At 32.5% G+C, this 22,361-nt stretch overlaps 1 protein-coding gene across 1 annotated transcript in view; it reads right to left on the reverse strand.

Annotated features, from left to right (window-relative positions):
* Nucleotides 1-22,361, reverse strand: part of LOC129003604 (collagen alpha-1(XVIII) chain-like) — a 354,201-nt gene that overhangs the window by 26,261 nt on the left and 305,579 nt on the right. The window contains exon 6 of the mRNA XM_054431902.1: nt 3,420-3,522. Coding sequence (XP_054287877.1) covers nt 3,420-3,522 — 103 coding nt within the window. The remainder of the gene's footprint in view (nt 1-3,419; nt 3,523-22,361) is intronic.

The following is a 22,361-nucleotide window of genomic DNA, read 5'->3' on the forward strand; positions in this document are numbered from 1 at the left end:
TACAATGTTGTATTTGAGTGTATTTGCACAATGTTTTTCTATGGTAAATATTAAACCAATACATGTGAAAAAAATAATACAGTATTGAACATATCGTTATGTAACTTGTAACCATGAAGTATCATCTACCATGTTAACGTTACAAAAGTGCAATTTAGAACAGTAGTAGTTTGTTTTAATTTAAAAAGTGGTCAAACGAGAATGCTATGCCAATTTATGTACTGTTTTACATGTGCAATGTATGCATTTTATCGTTTGCTTTTTTGTTTAAAATTAAAAACAAAATATATTACGTTCATCCAACTTTTTTTACCAACGGTTGTATTGTGCGTGCACTTGGAACAGGGTCGTTGAGAGGGATAAAAGCCTCCAGCGAAAATCTCCTTGCGTCGCAACCTCATCTTACTTGGTTTTTAAAATACACTCGCACAGAATAACTTAGTTCTAAAACATGTTGGCTACTGAAATAGAACGAATGACCGATGACATCAAAATTGTACGCCAATCACCTACAACCAGAATAACTGAGTTATTATAACTGTATTACCCGTTTGCCCAAACCTTTTTATTATATATTCTGTATAATATATAAATATCTTTGGAGAAATCTTTATATCGGCCATACCCACCTTCTGACACTGTCTCACAAAGTGATATGTACATAAATTAAAAACACGGGTTTGAACTACCTTAAAGTATCAGATACATCTGAAATACAACATCATTGTATTAATAATATGCACACAATAATAAAATTAAAACCAATTTCTTTTTTTGAAGAGCTGTTATATTCAGTGTGTGCTATGCCTTAAAAATCAAACCTTATGTTACAGGTTGTTATGCTTACATCCTGAGAGGATCCTCCTGCAGGACCCGGTGGTCCCGGTGCTCCCGGGGATCCTGGAAGTCCCCTCTCTCCCTGCTCTCCTACAGGAATAAAAAGAAAATGTATAGAGTAGGTGCATAATATTCCAGCAAGGGAACGTTCACTTTTCGCTACCTCAACTGAAGAGTCTATTTTTTGATCAGCCTAGTTTTACACTAGCAGCGTTAGTTTTGGAGAATAAGTAAACTGTTGTGGTTTACTTGTTTTTGGATATGATAGAATTTGGTAAATGTATTAACTTCTTCCGAAGCCATAAATATTTTACAAAAAACACACTTTATTATATTCCTTGTAGCAGCAACCCTGTGTACTTTTTAAACCTAATGTTATTTAAATAGGGAACAAATCTGAAACGTTCAAGAAAATATAGTGAAAATCGATTAGGAAGTTGGGAATTCACTTAGCAGGTTTGCTGCTGAGGATGTTATATTTTTGTAGTTTATTTAGATTAAATGCAAATTTAAGAAAGTAAAAATATTTAAATCAAAACCTTCCAAATACAAGAACTAAAAAAACTTATCTAATAATCTGAAAACCTGAAAGATGTTAAATCAGTTAACAAGTATGTAGTTGCAAATGTCGATAAAACCAATTAATTTACATTTAAAATTCATTCCAAAGTGAACTGATCAATCATCAATATCAACAAAGGGAAATCAAGCGTAAAAATACCACATGTGCCATAATTAACCCATTGTTGAGAAGCAAAACAAAATTATTCGACAGCGGGCGCAAAAACCGCTCATCAGCAATTCAATTTAATCAGTCGAGTTTGGCGGCAGAGAGTGGCCAAACATGCGCCGAATGAAACTAATTAATTCGCCCGATAGTGGATAAAATATAGCGAGCCTAGCCAGCCATAAAGTGGGGCCTATGAATAACACTACAGTTTAATAATGGACTCAGTTCAGTCGGAGTTTATTCCTCTTTCCATATGCGAGCTAACTTTTGCGGTTTAATAAACCCCTTTGTGCGAATGTGTTTTTAATTGTGTTTAACCCAGATTTGTGTTGGATGTCAAAAGGCAACAATAAATACGCTTGTAATTTTCATTAAATTTAAAATTTAATTTGTATGAGATTTTGTCAATTTTACGGACCTAAACCAAGAAAAAGTAAGCATGGGAAGAAGTATAACACAATTTTATGATAATGCAGGATAATGTCTACCTACAATGTAAATAATCGTACAACACTAAGTATACTTCTACGGTAGGCCTACTTATAGAATATAATCGTGTAATTTTACCAAGGTAATTCAATAGTGGAATAAATTAGGATTATCCCAAATGCTGTTAGCTCGCGTGGAGTAAAAATCCCACCTATTAGTCTTTAAGAAACCTTCAAATGTTTCAAGTTGTTTCAAGTGTTTGTTTTAATCGTCGTGAAAAATAATATAATTTCTTAAAGCTATGTTCAAAACAAGCTAATAATTGGTCATAATAACGTAACAAAACATTAATAATATAAAGTGAGCAGATGTAAGATACGATACCAAATAATTAAAATAAAGTTTCTTCTCTAGATGAAAAGTGTAAAAACACTGTGAAGAAAGAGATAAAATGAAGTTTCATTCAAATACAACAAAAATAATCTCAGACATATATAATATAACGGACGCCCTAGCATAGTCGTTATGAATGTAAGCTTAAGTTTGATTACATGACATGCTTTGAGTTGCTTTGTTGGCGTGAATACGTAGACTTTACACAAGCATGCAACGAGCTACATAGCTCTAAGATAGAACAAAGGCATCAACAACATTCGGACATAAAACGTAAGGAAAAACTAAAATATTACAGTGTATGCGATTTAAACAGTTTTAAACCTAAAACTAACAGCGTACAATTGTAAAAACACTAGTTTATAGTAACTGTTTGTTGGTAAATTAGTTATTTAATTTTTTACTAAAATGCAACCACCGAATACGTGCAGTTTTCGGAGTATTCAGTTTTGTTATGTCCTAAGGGCTGTAAACATTTTTCTAAGAAAAAAAAAATAGAATCTGGAAAAGACTAATTTGAAATTTGCATTGTATCGTCTAAACACTAGACAAGGTATTTTATTTATTATTTTAATAAGTATGGTTGTGATTAGGACTACTATTATATTAATAATTGGAAACATTATAACAACATTAAGTACCCTTTTAAATTCATTTTAATTAAGAAACGACATGTTTCGACACTATAAAATGAAATAAAAATAATATAAAAATTCATACTACATTAGCATAAAATTATTATTGTAGGCCCTACTGTAGTTCTTAGTTAAATTAAAAAATACCGCGACATCTTCTATATTATCAAAAAGGTTTAAATCTCCCTGCTTGGAGGAAACGGTTTTTGACAAATCAATATAGAAAACTAATTCACCATGTTTTAAAATATAATTGCATCTTTTTAAAACAATTATTTATCAGAAACCTTGGACATGTCTATACCCAGGTGTAATAGAATTAAACATTAACTCAACAATTAATCTTAACCACTTAATTCATTGAAAAAAAAAACTATTAGCAATTTTAAAATTACCTTTAGGTCCCGGGAGACCTTGAGGACCTCTTGGTCCAACTTCCCCTCTCTCTCCCTTCCTACCGGGGATGAAATCGAGGTCTGCAGGTGAATAGATTGAACCCTGGAACAAGAAGAGGTAAGTACAACACTGAAATAAAACATACCGCCACTATAGGCTGCGGTCATCAGCAATGTTGTAACACAATCCCCTCAATTCGTCCGTATTGACATTGGAATGTTAAGCTTTGTTGACTCTTGTGGTTACAATTCTACTGTGCAAATCTCGAATATAACACAACATTAGTATGAAAACCTCAAGTTACTTAATTTACACACACAAATAATGACACTGTTCAGTAAAGTAGTGTTTGTACATTATTGTATTAATTTAAATGTTTCTGTTTCTAAAAATTTTCCTCTAACTTCCTCTCATTTATGTAAATTTCCCATTGTCAAATTCAACCACTCTTCAGGTCACACATGTACGTTTTTTCTTAATTTAAATAAAACTCTTTTTTTTCCAAAAATTGCATTCCTTAGATTTTAAAATATATTTATTTTATCTACACCTTTCAAGGGCGATAACCTCCCCTACAGGAACTTATTTTTAAAAAACAACTTTAAACCTTAAATTGTTAAAGTCTGTTGTATCTAGCTTCCCTAAAAGTATATTAAGTTTTACATAAACCTAGGCACGAGTACATTTAAATTTATTTAGAACCTACTTAGTCATGTAATGTTTGGCTTTTCTGTGTTTCACCTCTTTGATTAAAGCCTGAAGATTGTTTACTACTTTATGTGTAGTAAAATATCTTACTTTTTAAATATATTATATTCTTTAGAAGAAACTCGCTTATTCTGAGGGACTATTAATCATCAATTCCCGTTTAAAATCTATGTAAGAACGTCTCCATAAACGAGGATAATGTTTCTTACATTATGTAAAAAATAAACACAATTTATTTGATGAAATAGAAGTTTTTGCCAACTACACCGGTGGAATTTTTACCGGAAGTATCACATGAGGAAGTATTCAAACTTTTTTTTTTAAGCGGCACAGACTTATGCAGGGTGGTTTTTTTTTTTTAAACTTGCTTCTCTATTTATATGAAAACTTCAATAGATATAAGTATGTAGTTTGCGGGAATCATCTATTGACGTAGGGGCCACAATTGTTGTGAATTCAACGTTAAGTTCCCATTCACCCCCTTTCTCCCCCTACCCTTAACTTAACATTTTAAAACTGCAATGTACCCCTTAAGTCACACGCTTTTTGAAACGGCTATAGCTAAAAAACGGTATGAACCAGCAGATTTGAAAGAATTTTCATGGTTAGGAATTAAATTTTCTACAAAACACTCTTAGGCGTTTCGCATTCCTTCACCTTTAAAAACGCCCTACTTCTAAAATTGGATATGTTAAGGGTAGGGGGAGAAAGTGGGTGAATGGGAACCTAACGTTGAATTCATTGTGGCCTCGACGTCAATATATGATTTCCGCAAACTACATACTTATGTTTGACGACAAAGCTTGAGAATGAAACACCAGTTTCGAAACTAGTCGCTTGTAAGACTATTCAAGGATTGACGACGTAAGGTACGTAAACCTATTTTATACTGTCTTAAATCAATCCTGGAGGCAATGCTGAATAAAATACATACTTATATCTATTGAAGTTTTTATATAAATAGAGAAGCAAGTTTAAAAAAAAAACACCCTGTATGTGTTGTAGGTGTGCCGGGAATCAAACCCGTCCTTCCCGTGCCGAACTCTGAGGCGCTACAAACTACTAGCAACACATACCACATTTTACTTTAACACGATCCTTTGTTAATTTGGAAAAATGTGTTTTAGCTTTTTATAAAACCATGTTATAAGGTTCCAAAATCTTTTAATAAAAGATGGAAAACGTGTGCAAACGTGCTACAAGTTTTATAGAAAGAGGAACTTGCAGAGTTACAAAAGTTCATAAATGATGCAGAGTAATTAAATCAAAACACAGATGGAGAGAACAAACATTGTATTAACTTTCAACGAGAGACATGTCAGAAAGCATCGATAAAGGGCTTAACATTTCAACCGTATTTGGTTCAAATTTGCAAGTTTATGTTTCGTATAGTCAGTTCGTACTTAATCGAGGTATTATATTATTTCCAATTGTATTTTATATCGGATTTTTTTTTCAAAGTAAGTTTTTTCAATCGTAATAAGGCAGTTTAATTTATTATTTTATAATTTAACTTTTTTTGACACAAAATTATTCGATTTTACAATAATTTGTTTATACTATAAATTAATAACTACGTAATTCATTTGTTTCATTAACTACTGTATAACGACACGAAAAAGTCAACTATGTTTTAAATGAGTTAACACTTCCTACAGCTTCTAAATATGAAAGAAATTTTTTACTTCAGTATGCAGTCTGAAGTCAACCTTAAAAAAATTGTTGAAAGAATCATTTATACTCGCATGATAATTTTAGTAGACGTGATGACTTTTGTTCAAATACCCATGTAGATTATGTTAATAAATGTTTTTTTAAAGGAACTAAAAAATAAAAACTGTATGGGTATAAAAAATAAAGCTTGGTTCAAACATAATGTCTAAAATACGGAGTTTTCGTTGAATACAATCTTTTATTGTTCCTGAATGAGTGATTGACGTCGCCAGACAGCTCAGCAATACCTCCTGATTGATTAACTAGCTAAACCACTTGACGAGACCTGCTTGATTTATTACTGTATTGTTTGTATTGCTGACAATACAATCTTTTATTGTTCCTGAGTGAGTGATTGACGTCGCCAGACAGCTTCAGCAATACCTCCTGATTGATTAACTAGCTAAACCACTTGACGAGACCTGCTTGATTTATTACTGTATTGTTTGTATTGCTGACAATACAATATATTACAACCATGTAGGACTTTACTTTGATATTCATTGAAGTACAAGTATATCATAAGGTTGGTTTTATTTTGTTGGTTTCGTAATATTAAATATTAAGCTCTACTTATGCAATATACAAAATATCTAAGAGAGAAATATATATAGCATATAAAATGGTGGAATTACTTAGTAAGAAAGGAATGTGGATACAAACTCAGAGACAGTATAAGTACACTAGGTGTTTACATTCTAAAACTAATTTTAAGGGACTATGTTGTTTAATTATAAGTGCATTCAGGGCCTATGAGTAGTTATTAAATTAATGATTAAGTACTTATATCAGAAAAATATATTTAAACAAATAAATTTATCATCACTTGATTGTTTAATTTAGAAATAATTATGAAAATGAAATACCTCCAAGGAGATGATAGGAAATGGGAATGGATTAGTTAAATGAAATGGGGAATAATTATTTCTCCTCGGGATAAGATACTTCAATTCTAACTTCAATTTATTTCAATATTTGTTTACGCTTTTGGTTTATCTTATTAACGTAATTGGAAACACGCTTTTCTCATTTCAAAGTGTGTTTTTTCAGTTCTATTCAAAATTGAAGGAGTAGTTTTGTTTAAACAACTAAAACAGAGTTGCTCATAATATATAAGCAAACTCCGACTACGACAATGGTTTAAAATGGTTATTAAACCAATGCAGTCTCGGTTTTTAAAATCAAGTGTAATATAAAGTATCCATATCTTATATTAGAAGGTAATGCATTCTTTTAAGCAAATTTCCAGGAGTCATAAGCAATTACAAAAGTCTCATTGGCGTAAAAAAATCACTATTCAATTTAGGTAGATAAATGTGTCAAATTCAACAGTTATTACTCCAATAAATACTTAGACACATATATTTGTTCGATACATTATCAACCATTCACTCAATTTTTAACTAGTCATAAAACTATCTTCAAAATGGAAGGGGTTTACAAAAGCTTTAAAATCTACAATTAATTGTTTCTTTTATTGTAAACATGTTTGTAACTTCTTTTTGCATTATAATGGTAGGAATCTTCACCGTGGTAGGATTCAATTGGATACAGTGGTATATTGCATATTCATGACAATATAATCGCTTAGATTATGTAAGCATTATATGTATTATATCCAGCAAATGTAACACATACAATCCCAGGTTTTGTTTTCGACAATATGTTGGGGTGGAGCATTAGTCTATGTTGTTATATGACAGTTGTTCAACGTATGATATATTAACGTCACGTGAAATAAGTATCTTTCCGCCCTTCCACATTGTTTATATCTACTAGTTACGCCTTTATAAATACAGTAATAACTTGCCAGATTTCCATTGAAGGTATCTTGTAAGTTCAGGAATTAACAGAAAGAAATTTAAATAAAGATTTATGTGAAAATAGTCGATATTATATTGAAACTTTATATTGATACATGCATTAAATTATTTAAATTATCTTATAAGGCAAAAAAGTATCAAGCCAATCCATATTCCTATTTTGATTCCTATAAACTTATTTTAAGTAATAATAAACACAAAATGTCTCTTTAAACTTGAAGGAAGAAATTATTCAGCAAAAAAATATGAAACGAAACAAGCCGTAGTTGTTAAGTCTGAGTTGAGAATGCGCTTTTAACAATATTTCAGGACTTAACATGATTACATTTAATACTGAACTTGAATAAATCATGAATGCTTTATAATTTCAATGGTTAGCCCAGTTGGTGGATGACTATTATATCTTTTATATGCAATATTATTAAGATTGTTTTCCCAAAACTGCATGGCACGTATGGCTAGTCTTCTGAGAACGGTGGTTGACAGATTACAGCTAATTACTGCTGTGGAATGTATAATTAACTACTGAATACCTCCCTATGTGGCCAGCCAATAGTAATTATGGCAAACCTCCAAGTTTGATTATTCATTACTAATTTGTGGATACCTAATTGGGCAGCTTGGCACACCTTTCGTAGTTTATATACAAATATAAGGAGCTTGTTAAGAATTGTTCTTGACAAGTCTATATAAAAGATAATAAGCGGGTTCGACCACTTTACCGGTACCGGATGGTGAAATATGTATGAATATTAATTAACCAAATTTTATTGTTTGTTATGTATCGTAATTTAAACATTCTTAGTCTTTGTTTAATAACATAAATTAAAAGCCGAATCACTGATGGGATATTAAGAATCGAACTTGATTGAGATGTACCCTTGAAATCTTTGGATTCAATGGCGTGTACTGTAACCACTGGCCTACCCAGATAATTAATAGTGATCAAGATGTTAGTGTATCATAAATTGTATATTCATTTCAGGGTGCTTATTTGTTTTCAATTCACGACCTTAATATAATAGCATTCCTATTTCGTGAAATTTAAAACAGTAGAGTATTATCTAATAAAACATGTTTACGTATAAATATGTGTAAACAGTTGAAATAACACTATCTTCAACTTTAATGAATCGAAACACCCAAAAAAGTATGTCAAACATTTATGTTTCACCCTACTATCGTAATAGCTGCAACACTTTGTGTATAAAGTAGGTATACTGCAACCATTAATAGCCAGCCATTTGGTTTACTTATTTTGTGGATTTTAGGCAAGTGGAAAACTTTTTAAGAGAGCTTCTAAGTGAGAAAATATAATTTAAGTCACTCCCCAAATTGTTGAGTTAAAAAGAGGATTTATTAAACTAGAAATCGATTGTGATATCAACTGCATTTTCACAGAAACTATAAAAAAAACCATCCCTGGGCTGTATGGTTGGGGTGTAACCGTCAACTGGGGTGAGCTTTTTATTGAGGTGGTTTACAGGAAATTGTACAGCATCACGGATTATCTCTCATTATATAATTGATAATGTTTAAGCATTTGGAAATAAATAGATTGTTATAAAATATCCATCAAGGTTTTCTAGAGTACTTTACTTCTATTCTAGAAATTATACTCATTAATATTTGGTTAATTAATAATACATTTTTATGGAAACACACTAATTACGATTAAACCCCCTAAGTCTCACTGGCCTTAGAAACTGCTAGATGTTTTATATAATAACAATAAAAACAACATTGTAGATAGTATAAAGAAGACAGCTTAAGCGTTTCGGAAGGAAATTCTGATGCTCATAATAATAAAACGACTATTTATGAAGACTTAACTCAAAGGCGATTATAAGAATTGTCTGAGGCTTTGCAAGTTTCCCGGATGCAAATTTAAAACTTACTTTGAACAAGGGAAACCTTTGTTTAAACATATTTTTGCTAGTTAATGAGTCTGATACTATAGTATTTTTATACAAATTTAAAATTTATTTCAAAAAGATTTATTTACCTTTGATGTTAGTTGGGTACGTTTTGCAGTTATTCTTTTAATTCGGAATATTACTCATCTAAACCAATGGGAAGACAAATTGCGTTGATAATGACCAACACTGAATTATTTTTCAGCTTTAAAAAATATGAGTAAACTTATATCTTACCTTTACGGCTTGGATATTTTTTATCACACAAAGCTCAAAAGATAATTATATTTGTTGTAAAGCTTACTACTCACTTAATTTATTTCCCCTTGATTTTTTAAACTGAACCTTTAATAAGAACAGACAGCAATACTACCGGTACTCCAATATCTGAAAGAGGATTGATTCAATCTGCTCCATGATTATCTTAGCGTTATGTTTAACCACAATATTAACAGGTAATGCAATTAGAACGGTATTCAAAGTGACACAAATGACGTCATGTTAATATGTCACATGACATCCAAGCAGGGTTGCTACCAACGCTTGCAGTCAGTGTTACCAACCGTGCAATGGTTTACCTTATGAAACTTACATGTATTTAAACCCTATGCAAAAAAATTCAGTCTTCGCGTGAAATTTATACCTTTTTGACGAATCATTACGAATTATGTGTACCTCTCGTTGTTTATCCAATACAAATTAACACGAAGATAGCTAAATTTAATTAATCAGTAATTTTTTTACAAACTTTCAGCGTAGTCAAAAGTTGAATACGTAGCTGGACGTTTTGAGGGCTCGAAATCACATTCCACCAATCGCGCTTGGATTTGTGTTATGTTGTAATCAGTGGTTCGGAACCCACAATAAGCTCCAGATATATTTACCTTAAAACCAAAGTAACATATCTCTATCAGACGTGTAGATAATACTCTATATTTGAGACCTTCCTCCGATAATATCAACGCATTTATACATTTAACTAATATTATATTAATTATGTATAAAGTGAGTGACAAGGCATGATTGATTAACCCATGGTATTAGTATTATGTGGTGGCATTCTGTGTTGTGTTATCTCTAGAACAAGTCTTTATTCTTGTTCAGGAAAATGTTTTCATATCAGAGCTAATGAGGATGTAGTTAAAAGTTAATTGAAACAAATCTCAACAAAAAATGGGCTTGAGATAAATAGGCCTACCTCGAATGTGAAATTTTTATGGAATATTATTATCTGTAGTTGAACAAGACATAACAAAATCCTGTTTAGCATAATACTTATTTTTATGAATAATTGTCACCCATAAATTCGTTATCATTTGTTTTAATTACATTCGATCCAACAAACTGTATATTACAGCCGATGAGCAGAGGCATCTCAAGTTGAACTTAACTCTACCATGATTAGATGGTTCGAGTTGGTTGAGACAACTAGAAGTTTAAAAAGTGTCAATGATTATGCAACTTTTGAATGAAACTCTATTGAAATGTTAAACACGTTGGAGTTAGACAACTATAAACCCTCTTCGGAATTGGTAATTTGCTATTTTAAACTTTTTGAATGTCGAAATAGTGACTGAATCAGCTGAATTATATTTTTATATGTTTTGATAAAAAAGCAAGAAATCCGCTAAAACTCCGTTTTTATATAAAATACATACTAATTTGATAATCATTGAAATAAAAAACGTTCTATACAGAGTAATTAAAATACATTTTCCATCTACTTTATTCTCATTGTGAAATTGTAAATGTCAAAACATAGGAATGTTCTACTAAAGTATAAAATACAAACTATACAAGAATTACTTAGCCTTATTAATGTACAATATAAATAAGTCAATTGTTATAGGTAGTTGAAAGGGTAGGTAGGGTTACTCGTTCCATATCGAAATGTTCATACAATAGCTCCAAAACCAATATGAACATTCTATTTACCACTGAAATATCCACGACTCGAGTCTTAAACAAACACATTGCTAATTTAAACAAGTTTATTTAGCTTGACAAAACTACGTTGAGCAAACGGATCTCTCATCACTATGTAATGTTTGTGGTATGTAGTGCGAGAGTATCTAGATACAAGTTTTATAAACGCTAGAATGTTTAATGTTACGTAGAATATACATGAATGTGGTTACTGTAAGACTTATTGCAAACGTGAAAGTTACATTCATTTACCAACCATCTTGTAATATAAAAAAAAATAGTTTTCCTTTTCCGAGTTCGTTTGGATTTTCAACTTGACAGATTTTCATGATTGAGATCTCAAGTTAAAGGTATGCACGCACAGATTTGCCATCAAGCATCGGCATACAGTATATTGATCCCCACCCGGCTATAGTATATACAGCCCCACTCGGTTCATACGTAAACGAAATTTGTTCCTCACGTATTTATTACGGGAGTTAAGTTTTGTTTTTATTTTCGGAGTTCGTTTTGGCTCTTACATCCGACCGATTTCCATGATTGAGGTCTCAAATTGAAGTCATGCACGCACAGATCAAGACATCAAGCATCGGCATATATTTATTGCGAGTCCCATGCCTCACTTTAAATTTAAGTTTCCTAAAAGTTTCCCACTCGCTTAGCCTAGTCAAGAGGTGTTAGGTTAATGAGACATAAGACTGATTAAGGGTGTTACTCAACGTGTAATAAACAGAATTAAATTTAGAAAAACTACAAAATTAACAAAGTGTTACAACAGCAAAAGAAAACTTTGAAAAGACAAAACAATCAACAATAATAAGATAAATTAAATTACAACGTTAAATTTACAAGAAAAGAAAATCGATTGAAAATATAAAAGCATTAGTTACTGACAAATTACAAAACTTTAGTTATATATTTTATTCTTTTTACATACTGTTAATTGTCCCAGAAGCACACGCACCGATACACGCAATCCAAAACTTCTGATCTTCTTGGTCCCGTGGCCCGTGGTGATCTCCTCGATTGTCCTCTCCAGGTCCTCCAGCTCCGAGACTCCTGACCCCTCCATCTTCTTCATTAGCCCTTCTCATTGGCTGATTACCGATAGGGTGTGTGGCTAATAGGTTAATGATGTTTCTTGGAAGTCAGCCCTACCGGTCATCGCCTAGCTCACATCAGCTGGGAAAGGAATTTGTAAATCGATGCTCATGCTACTGTTCAACTCTGTTCACACCAACTGGTCGACTAAGTGTAATTTGAACAGAGTGTCTGCATAGATGAGCACCGTGGGTACGGGGTTAATCCCCTTTCTTACATTATTTACTGTATTACTCGACCAAAAAACATAGATTTGATTTATTATCACCAGTTATAATAATTATATAATCCTATATATTTTGGTCTAAGAACTTCGGTTAAATACCGGTTTTCATTTAAGCTATTAGTTATTCAAATCGGACGAGTTTCAAGCAAACACAAAGTGAACAACCAACATAACATTATTTTTATGAGGTTTTCTATTATTAAAAAGTCAATAGCTCCAGTATTGTTTGTTTTTTAACATAATTTACACTCAAAATAATCAGTAAATTATAGGCTTTATTTTGAGCTGTTGATCATTTGAATCAGGTAAGTTCAAGATACTTAATTAGTCAATAAAAAATCACAAATTTCATTATTTCTCGGATATTAATTTCAACGCTGTAGAGCAGCATGGGTCCTCGAGTATACTTATTATTTTATAAAATGTACAATTTGTAAATGTACTAAAATGACTCAACTGAAAAGATCACAGTAACAGTGTAAGTAAATCGACATAAAATAAGTGGATTGAGTTAATCTTTTGATTTATTTAGTTACTTATTCATAGGTTAAGTATATAATATACACCTTTTAGATATTGGAAATCAACAGAGGTTTAATTCTAGCTGCCTGTTACTTTAAAACCAATGCATACAGTTCAATTAAATTTGAATCTCTTGGAATAGCATTCAAGAACGATGATAGTTCAAATACATGTTTTCTCAAGATTTTTATCTTTAAATATATTCTAAACCTGAGATGCAAGCAACCATGAATGATGCAAAGGTTTAATCAGCAAAGTCCACCACGGATATTAGTCATGCCACCCTAGCTCTGTACAAGTGAACTGAAGCGTACAGTTCAAGGCTTTATTTTAAATGCAAAATTACTGTTTATTATTATTATTTTTCAAGTAAATCACAACTCATTGGATATAAGTGCATATTTTAGTCAAACGTGTTAAAAACTCGTGCTTGTATTTTACTATAATATAATATAATTAATTTAGTCATTATCTGCCAAAAATTGTGAAAATCCCACTCGAAGATTAACGATATCCTCTTACAACATCGCTCCATCAAGTAATGATATCAACGGAGCTTCAACGACAACACATAGAATACGTAAATAAAGTGACGACATAATACTGGCTGTCACTGCGCCACAGTGTCTCGTGTTAATCAATCAAACGTCTGAATTTACCTGCTTCGTGATATAATACGAGTAATTAATTACGTGCTGCACACTTTGACATGGAAATACGAGAATAATGTCTTTACATATAATTTGTGTAAAGTAAAAGGACTTGTATTTATTCGGAAAATACAATAATTTTCTTTGTTGGTAAAATAAAAATGCTATGTTTACGCTACTGTGTTTATTTATGTTACCTATTTCAAATGTCATTTCTTAGAATTCTTTTTATATGATCGAACAAAATCTTTCACAACTGTGTGTTTTTTAACGCGATTCATACAAAAAAATAGTTTCAGCTTTGCACCCTGTGCACCTAATTTTCTCATTCGCATTTCCCTTAATTATTTTAACTTTTTAATTTCGCAATACAGTACCAACCTTCTGGCCCTTAAAAATAGTTATAGTATCTTCTTGTGTTCCATTATCCTAACTCAAATATCACATTTCTATTCATAAATAACATATTTTACATTTAAAACAAGTCTAACGTATTGGTAAATGAACTACAAAAACAAACAATTTTACGAATACACTATGTGATATAGTGTAAAAGGATTTGAAAAGGTAAATGTTAATGATAAATTTATTTTATAAAGCGAGTGCTTGTATTGGCATATCAATCGTCGACAAAGGTAAAAGCAAAGCTCTATTGTAAAATCCCTGGTTGAAAATTCAATTGAGCTGATAAATTTTCCTGGTAATGTTTGAAAAACAATCGGAAAGCCCGTTCCGAAATGTAAATGTAGGTATGCTTTAACATATTGGTGTAAAAATGACAACATTAGCAAGGAATATTATAGACTTTATACTTATTCGTAGTAAAAGCCCTGATGAAAAAGCTACATTTACGGATATTAATGTCATAATGACATTTCTATCATCAATGTCTTATTAATCTTACCGATCCTTAATTATTTAGGTTTTAAATAACCAAACACATTTAAACTATTTATTCCTTCAACCTCATAGTTTAAAATTGTTAGATTTTCCATAGAACCATCAGAACTTGATATTATATACGTTTACAAGCTAAAATATCAAGTCTTTTAATTGTATATTCTTTAATAAAATATTCTTTAATTAATAAAAATTAATATTCTCTGATCAATACTTAAGTGTGTCGAAAGGAAATTCTGATGCTCATAATAATAATACGAATTGTGATAAAGACTTAAGTCAAAGGCGATTTTGTGAATCGTCTGAGAATTTGCGAGTTTCCCGGTTGCAAATTTAAAACTTGACTTTTAACTAGGTGAAAACTTAAAACGTCCATTGTTGCTATTAAAAACGTCTTTATTTTGTAGACTTTTGTTGTTTATATTCCTAACGCAAATTAAAAATGTATTATTATAACAATTTGCAATAGGAAAAAATACAGCAAGACTACAGGCACAATAAAATCTAGAAGCTCATTGATTCATTTTGTTTAGATATTCTCAGTGTTATGATTAACCGTAATTTTAACAGGTAATGTAATAACAGTTACACAAACCGACGTTACGTTAATATGTACGTCATACAAGCTTGACAAGCTAAGCAGGGTTGCCATCTGATTAATGTTAATGCTATAGACAGTGTTACCAACCGTGAAATGACCTTATGAAACATGTGTTTAAACTCTAAAGTAGAATCGTTAGAAGCATTTCATTTATTATTTTATAATTTAACTTGTTGACACAAAATTATTAATTTTACAATAATTTGTTTTTACTATGTTACGAAATTAATTTGTTTCATTAACTATGACGGCACGAAAACTCAACGTTTTAAATGAGTTAACACTTCCTACAGCTTCTAAATATGAAAGAAAATTATTACTTCAATATGCAGTCTGAAGTCAACCTTAAAAAAATTGTTGAAAGAATCATTTATACTTGCATGATAATTAGTAGACGTGATGACTTTTGTTCAAATACCAATATACATTATGTTAATAAACGTAATTTAAAAGAACTAAAAATAAAAATTGTATGGATATAAAATAGAATACTTGGTTCAAACATAATGTCTAAAATATGGAGTTTTTGTTGAATACAATCTTTTATTGTTCCTGAGTGAGTGATTGACGTCACCAGACAGCTCAGCAATACCTCCTGATTGATTAACTAGCTAAACCACTTGACGAGACCTACTTGATTTAATACTGTATTGTTTGTATTGCTGACAATACAATCTTTTATTGTTCCTGAGTGAGTGATTGACGTCACCAGACAGCTTCAGTAATACCTCCTGATTGATTAACTAGCTAAACCACTTGACGAGACCTGCTTGATTTATTACTCTATTGTTTGTATTGCTGACAATACAATCTTTTATTGTTCCTGAGTGAGTGATTGACGTCACCAGACAGCTCAGCAATACCTCCTGATTGATTAACTAGCTAAACCACTTGACGAGACCTGCTTGATTTATTACTGTATTGTTTGTATTGCTGACAATCTTTTATTGTTCCTGAATGAGTGATTGACGTCACCAGACAGCTCAGCAATACCTCCTGATTGATTAACTAGCTAAACCACTTGACGAGACCTGCTTGATTTATTACTCTATTGTTTGTATTCCTGACAAAACAATCTTTTATTGTTCCTGAGTGAGTGATTGACGTCGCCAGACAGCTTCAGCAATACCTCCTGATTGATTAACTAGCCAAACCACTTAACGAGACCTGCTTGATTTATTACTGTATTGTTTGTATTGCTGACAATACAATCTTTTATTGTTCCTGAGTGAGTGATTGACGTCACCAGACAGCTCAGTAATACCTCCTGATTGATTAACTAGCTAAACCACTTGACGAGACCTGCTTGATTTATTACTCTATTGTTTGTATTGCTGACAATACAATCTTTTATTGTTCCTGAGTGAGTGATTGACGTCGCCAGACAGCTCAGCAATACCTCCTGATTGATTAACTAGCTAAACCACTTGACGAGACCTGCTTGATTTATTACTCTATTGTTTGTATTGCTGACAATACAATCTTTTATTGTTTCTGAGTGAGTGATTGACGTCGCCAGACAGCTCAGCAATACCTCCTGATTGATTAACTACCTAAACCACTTGACGAGACCTGCTTGATTTATTACTCTATTGTTTGTATTGCTGACAATACAATCTTTTATTGTTCCTGAGTGAGTGATTGACGTCGCCAGACAGCTCAGCAATACCTCCTGATTGATTAACTAGCTAAACCACTTGACGAGACCTGCTTGATTTATTACTTTATTATGTTTGTATTGCTTACAATACAATATATTACAACCATGGAGGACTTTACTTTGATATTTATTGAAGTACAATTATATCATAAGGTTGGTTTTATTTTATTGGTTTGGTCAAATTAACTACTAAGCTCTCCTTATGTATAAGAAACATCTAAAAGGAAAAAAATATATATCATATAAAACGGTGGAATTACGTTGTTAAAAAAGGGCTGTGGATACAAACTCCGATATAGTATAAGTGCACTGGGTTTTTGCGTTCTGAAAGTAGTTTTAAGGGTCTCCTGCATTCAAGGCTTGTGATTAGTTATAAAATGAATAATTAAGTACAGTACAAATAAAGTGAAAATCTCCGAAACGATTAAAGTCTAATTTTGTATACCATTGGAATTACACCTACCACTCAAACACTTTTGCTAAATTATTGTTAAATATTTTTTTAGTTTGGCTGTAGAAATTAGGAAGGTTTATCATATTAAATTACTGCTTATATCAGAAAAATATTTTAAAACATTTATATTTATTGTCACTTGATTTTTTAATTTAGAAATAATTATGAAAATGAAATACCCTCAAGGAGATGATAGGAAATGGGAATGGATTAGTTAAATGAAATGGGGAATAATTATTTCTCCTCGGGATAAGATACTTCAATTTATTTCAATATTTGTTTAAGCTTTCGGTTTATCTTATTAACGTAATTGGAAACACGCTTTTCTCATTTCAAAGTTTGTGTTTTCAGTTCTATTCAAAATTGAAAAGGTAGTTTTGTTTAAATAGCTAAAACAGAGTTGCTGATATTAAATAAGCAATCTCTGAGTACGACAATGGTTTAAAATGGATATTAAACCAATGCAGTTTGGTTTTTTCAATCAAGAGTATTAAAAAGTATCCACATCTTATATTAGAAGGTAATGCATTCTTTTAAGCAAATTTCCAGGAGTCATAAGCAATTACAAAAGTCTCATGTCACTCATTGACGTAAAAAAAATCACGAATCAATTCAGGTGGATAAATGTGTCAAATTCAACAGTTATTACTCCAACAATTGCATAGACACATACATTTGTGCGATACATTATCAACCATTTACACATTTTTTATCTAGTCATAAAAATATCTTCAAACTGGAAGGGGTTTGCAAAAGCTTTTAAATCTAATTATACAATTAATTGTTTCTTCTATTGTAAACATGTTTGTAACTTCTTTTTGTATTATAATGGTAGGAATCTTCACCGTTGTATGATTCAATTGGATATAGTGGTATATTGCACATTCATGACAATATAATCGCTTGGATTATGTAAGCATTATATGTATTATATCCAGCAAATGTAACACATACAATCCCAGGTTTTGTTTCCGACAATATGTTGGGGTGGAGCATTAGTCTATGTTGTTATATGACAGTTGTTCAACGTATGATATATTAACGTCACGTGAAATAAGTACCTTTTCCTACAGTTACCTAACAATGTACATGTTCTCTCACTGATTTGAGAAAGCAAAGTGGCCAATTCGCTCATCAGTGAGACAATGTTAACATTGTCTCACTCTAATTACTTTGTCTCACTCCAGATTTGCAACGTGAAGGCACGAAATAGTGAGCGCGTAACATGCAGGCAACGTTTTATGCGCGCGAAATACGTTGGCAGCACTGGCTGTAAATCAGCTGGTCAGCTGTTGTACTGTTGTATTTGTCACTTCGCGTTAAATGTTATATTAAAAGTTCACTTCTGTGTAAAAATAGGTTATGTTTCTTCACCAATTTATTTGTTTTATGGTAACTGTAGGAAAAGTATAATGTGCAACTCGAGTTCAAAGTACAATTGCCTCACTCGAGAAACCATTCCTCACTCGCCTACGGCTCGTGAGTAAGGATATCTCTCGAGTGAGTCAATTGCTCACTTTTCTCACTAGTTGCACAAATAACTATTCCTCCCTTCCACATTGTTTATGTCTATTAGTTACGCCTTTATAAATACAGTAATAACTTGCCAGATTTCCATTGAAGGTATCTTGAAAGCTCAGGAATTAACAGAAAGAAATGTCCATAAAGGTTTATGTGAAAATAATCAATATTATATTGAAACTTTATATTGAAACATGCATCTAAGTATTACAATTATCTTATCTAACAAAAAACCACTAAGTGGTAACACTTTCCCCGCCAAGTCAGCAATCCAAAAAAGATAATAAATCATTACTTTTTCCGCCAAGAAAAACAATGTAATGTATGTAAGTTTGGCAACTTGCCGGCAGACTTTTGCTCGATCACTTTAAAAATACCATAAAACTAGTTTCATTGAGCAAGTATCTCTCCCATTAGTACATTGCTAGGTGAGAGCTTATTTTACAAAACTTGACCTTATTTGTGCCACATTTCATAAAATCATAATAGTGATGGTTTTATATTTACTGATTACCTCGAAATTATTATACTTAGTTGGACTAATTAATTAGAGAAGTTGATTTGTGAAATTATCCACGAACGTAACTTAAATGAAAAAAAACCAAGCAAAAGTATGCCGCCAAGTTGCCAAACTTACATACATTACATTGTTTTTCTTGGCGGAAAAAGTAATGATTTATTATCTTTTTTGGATTGCTGACTTGGCGGGGAAAGTGTTACCACTTAGTGGTTTTTTGTTAGATTTTATTTATTTTTGTAGAAAATTAACCGTTCAAATAAAAATACTCTTTTCTCTTAAAAAAAAAAATAAATTTTAATGCTAAAGTTGACTGAACTCTCGATCTTCCGGTAGTCTTTGCAGAGGGTACCGGTTTTGTACTCTCATCCTGCACTTTTTTGACATTTTTGGTCTGGCACCACTTCCTGTCTCTCACATAAGGAGCCGAAGAGGAGTCACAACTTGTGTTGTAAAGTGGAAGGTCAGACCTGTACTTCTGCCTTAGTCTGTTGTATTCGAGAATGGCGGATTTCTGAGGCTTCACATCTCTTGGGTTAAAGTTAATAAGATGAAGCCCTTCTAATGAAGTCACTCGTGACAAGGCAACATATGATTGGCCACATGTAAATATGGACTCCCCAATATCAATTATTACGCTATTTAAGCTGAGGCCCTGGCATTTGTGAATTGTAACCGCGTAGGACATTGATATCGGGAATTGCTCTCGATACACAAATGCGTTATCCATAACTTGAAACTTGACGTTTACTCGCTGTAGGTGATGGGTAATGCCACAATCAAAGTTAATTGTCACTGAGTCTACGTCATCAGAATTGTCTGTATTAAACCTCAACCCCGTTACTGTTCCAATGGCGGAGTTAACTAGCCCCACAGTGACGTCAATGTTTCTAAGCAACATAACTTTAGCACCAACCTTAATAGGAATAATTTTCTCCATACCAGCCGTTCTGCTGCAGTCAGAGTTGTAAGAGGACAGTATCTTTTTAACTTTGTTTTGTTGACGAGGTAGACAGTCAACTGAGTCTTTTGCAACCAAGTTAACGACAGGACCACTTATTCTATTGACCATTTCATCATTTATTATGGAGCATTGGTAACCAGTTGAACAAAGACACACAGAATTGTTGGGTAAAGCAGACAAGTAATCTCCTAATAGAGAAAGGTTTTCACAAGCAGTTTTTCCATTAAGATGTATTTTCTTGCTTTCAATTAGACGGATGTCCTCAACGGTCATATTGCCTACTCTGACTTTGCTTAACACATCAGCAAACTTAGAATCTTGAGCTTGTCGCATGTTTGTAGTAAGTTCATCATAAGAGAACTGTTCAGACCAGATGTTAACACAAGACAGAGAGCCAACAAAAGAACTAAGTTTGCTACTGTCAAGTTCAATGAATGGGGAGTCTTCGTGTACTGGTGGAAGTTGTAAAAGGTCTCCAAAGAGCAGTATATGTTTTTTACCAAACCAGCCGTTACTTTGGTCTGAGGTGTTGAATATTTCACACAATCTGAGATTTATGTACATCAATGTTAGATTGGAGACCATGGACACTTCGTCTATTATGAAGAGCACCACATCTTTCAGGTTGGATCTCAACATTTTTAAAACATCATCAGTAAGAGCTTTGTACTTTGGAGTTTTTCCATGCTCAACTGGCAGCTGAAACACTTTGTAGATCGTAGAACCATTGATGTTGTAAGCACTTAGTCCTGTGGGAGCTGATATTGATGTAGAGGCTTGAAGACATTTTTTAGTCCAAGAGCTGATAGTTTTTATGAGAAAACTCTTACCAGTACCTCCCACACCACTTACAAAATGTCTGAGAAATTTATCTGTCCCATCAGAGTTTGCAACAACTCGTTTGACATAATCAAACACTCTCTTTTGGTCGTCATTGAGTTTTTGGTATTTTTTCTCAAACGGCTCGTCATTCGGCGACCAATTGCTGTCCCTGACAGGCTGGGATGCGGGGACAGGTTCATTAAAGGGCTGAAAGGCTATATTGGATGGATCAGCAACCTCTCCTTCTTCTGCATTGATCTCTTCAACTCGGTTTTGAATTTTGTCTCTTGCATTCTCCGATGCCGCAATAATGTCTTTTAAACGTTTGTCATAGTTGAAGGCTTGAGTGAGAAGTGTCCGCTTGGCCATAAAAGCATCTGTGTATGTTTCATGAGACTCTTTCAGCTCATCAGTAGATCTCCAACAAAGAAACATAAGAAGTAATGCATGGTAGTATTTTTCAGGATCCTGAGTGGGGCTGTACTTATAGTGATTCAGTAAGCATGGTCTGACTCTTTTAGTGAGGAATTTGCCTGAATTCAACTTATGCACTTCACGGTCGCCTTTAGGTGGTTGAGCAGCTATATCGTACCATCTCACAAAGTCGTATAAGTTCATATCTTCTAGTTCGTCTGGTCTAGTTAGGTAGTGGTCATCAACCCACGACTCGTAGAATATGTTCGATATCTTTTACTGTTGTAACAAAGTAATAACTGCTGCTTCTACTGTTCTGTTAATAACAGCATGTACAAATTCTTTGAACCAATGGGCCATCTTTGATTTGATATTTGTTCATCATTGGCTGTTGTCCAACCTGAAGATGTCTTTATGGTACAAGTGTAATGCCCTCGTGATATTGCATCTCCGTGATGAAAAATTGCTGCTGTAGGTCTATATGTTTTATTACCTATAGTCAC

This window comes from Macrosteles quadrilineatus, unplaced genomic scaffold (assembly GCF_028750875.1).
Source record: "Macrosteles quadrilineatus isolate MER2022 unplaced genomic scaffold, UCM_ALF_1.0 Scaffold_9__3_contigs__length_116548681, whole genome shotgun sequence".
NCBI lineage: Eukaryota > Metazoa > Arthropoda > Insecta > Hemiptera > Cicadellidae > Macrosteles > Macrosteles quadrilineatus.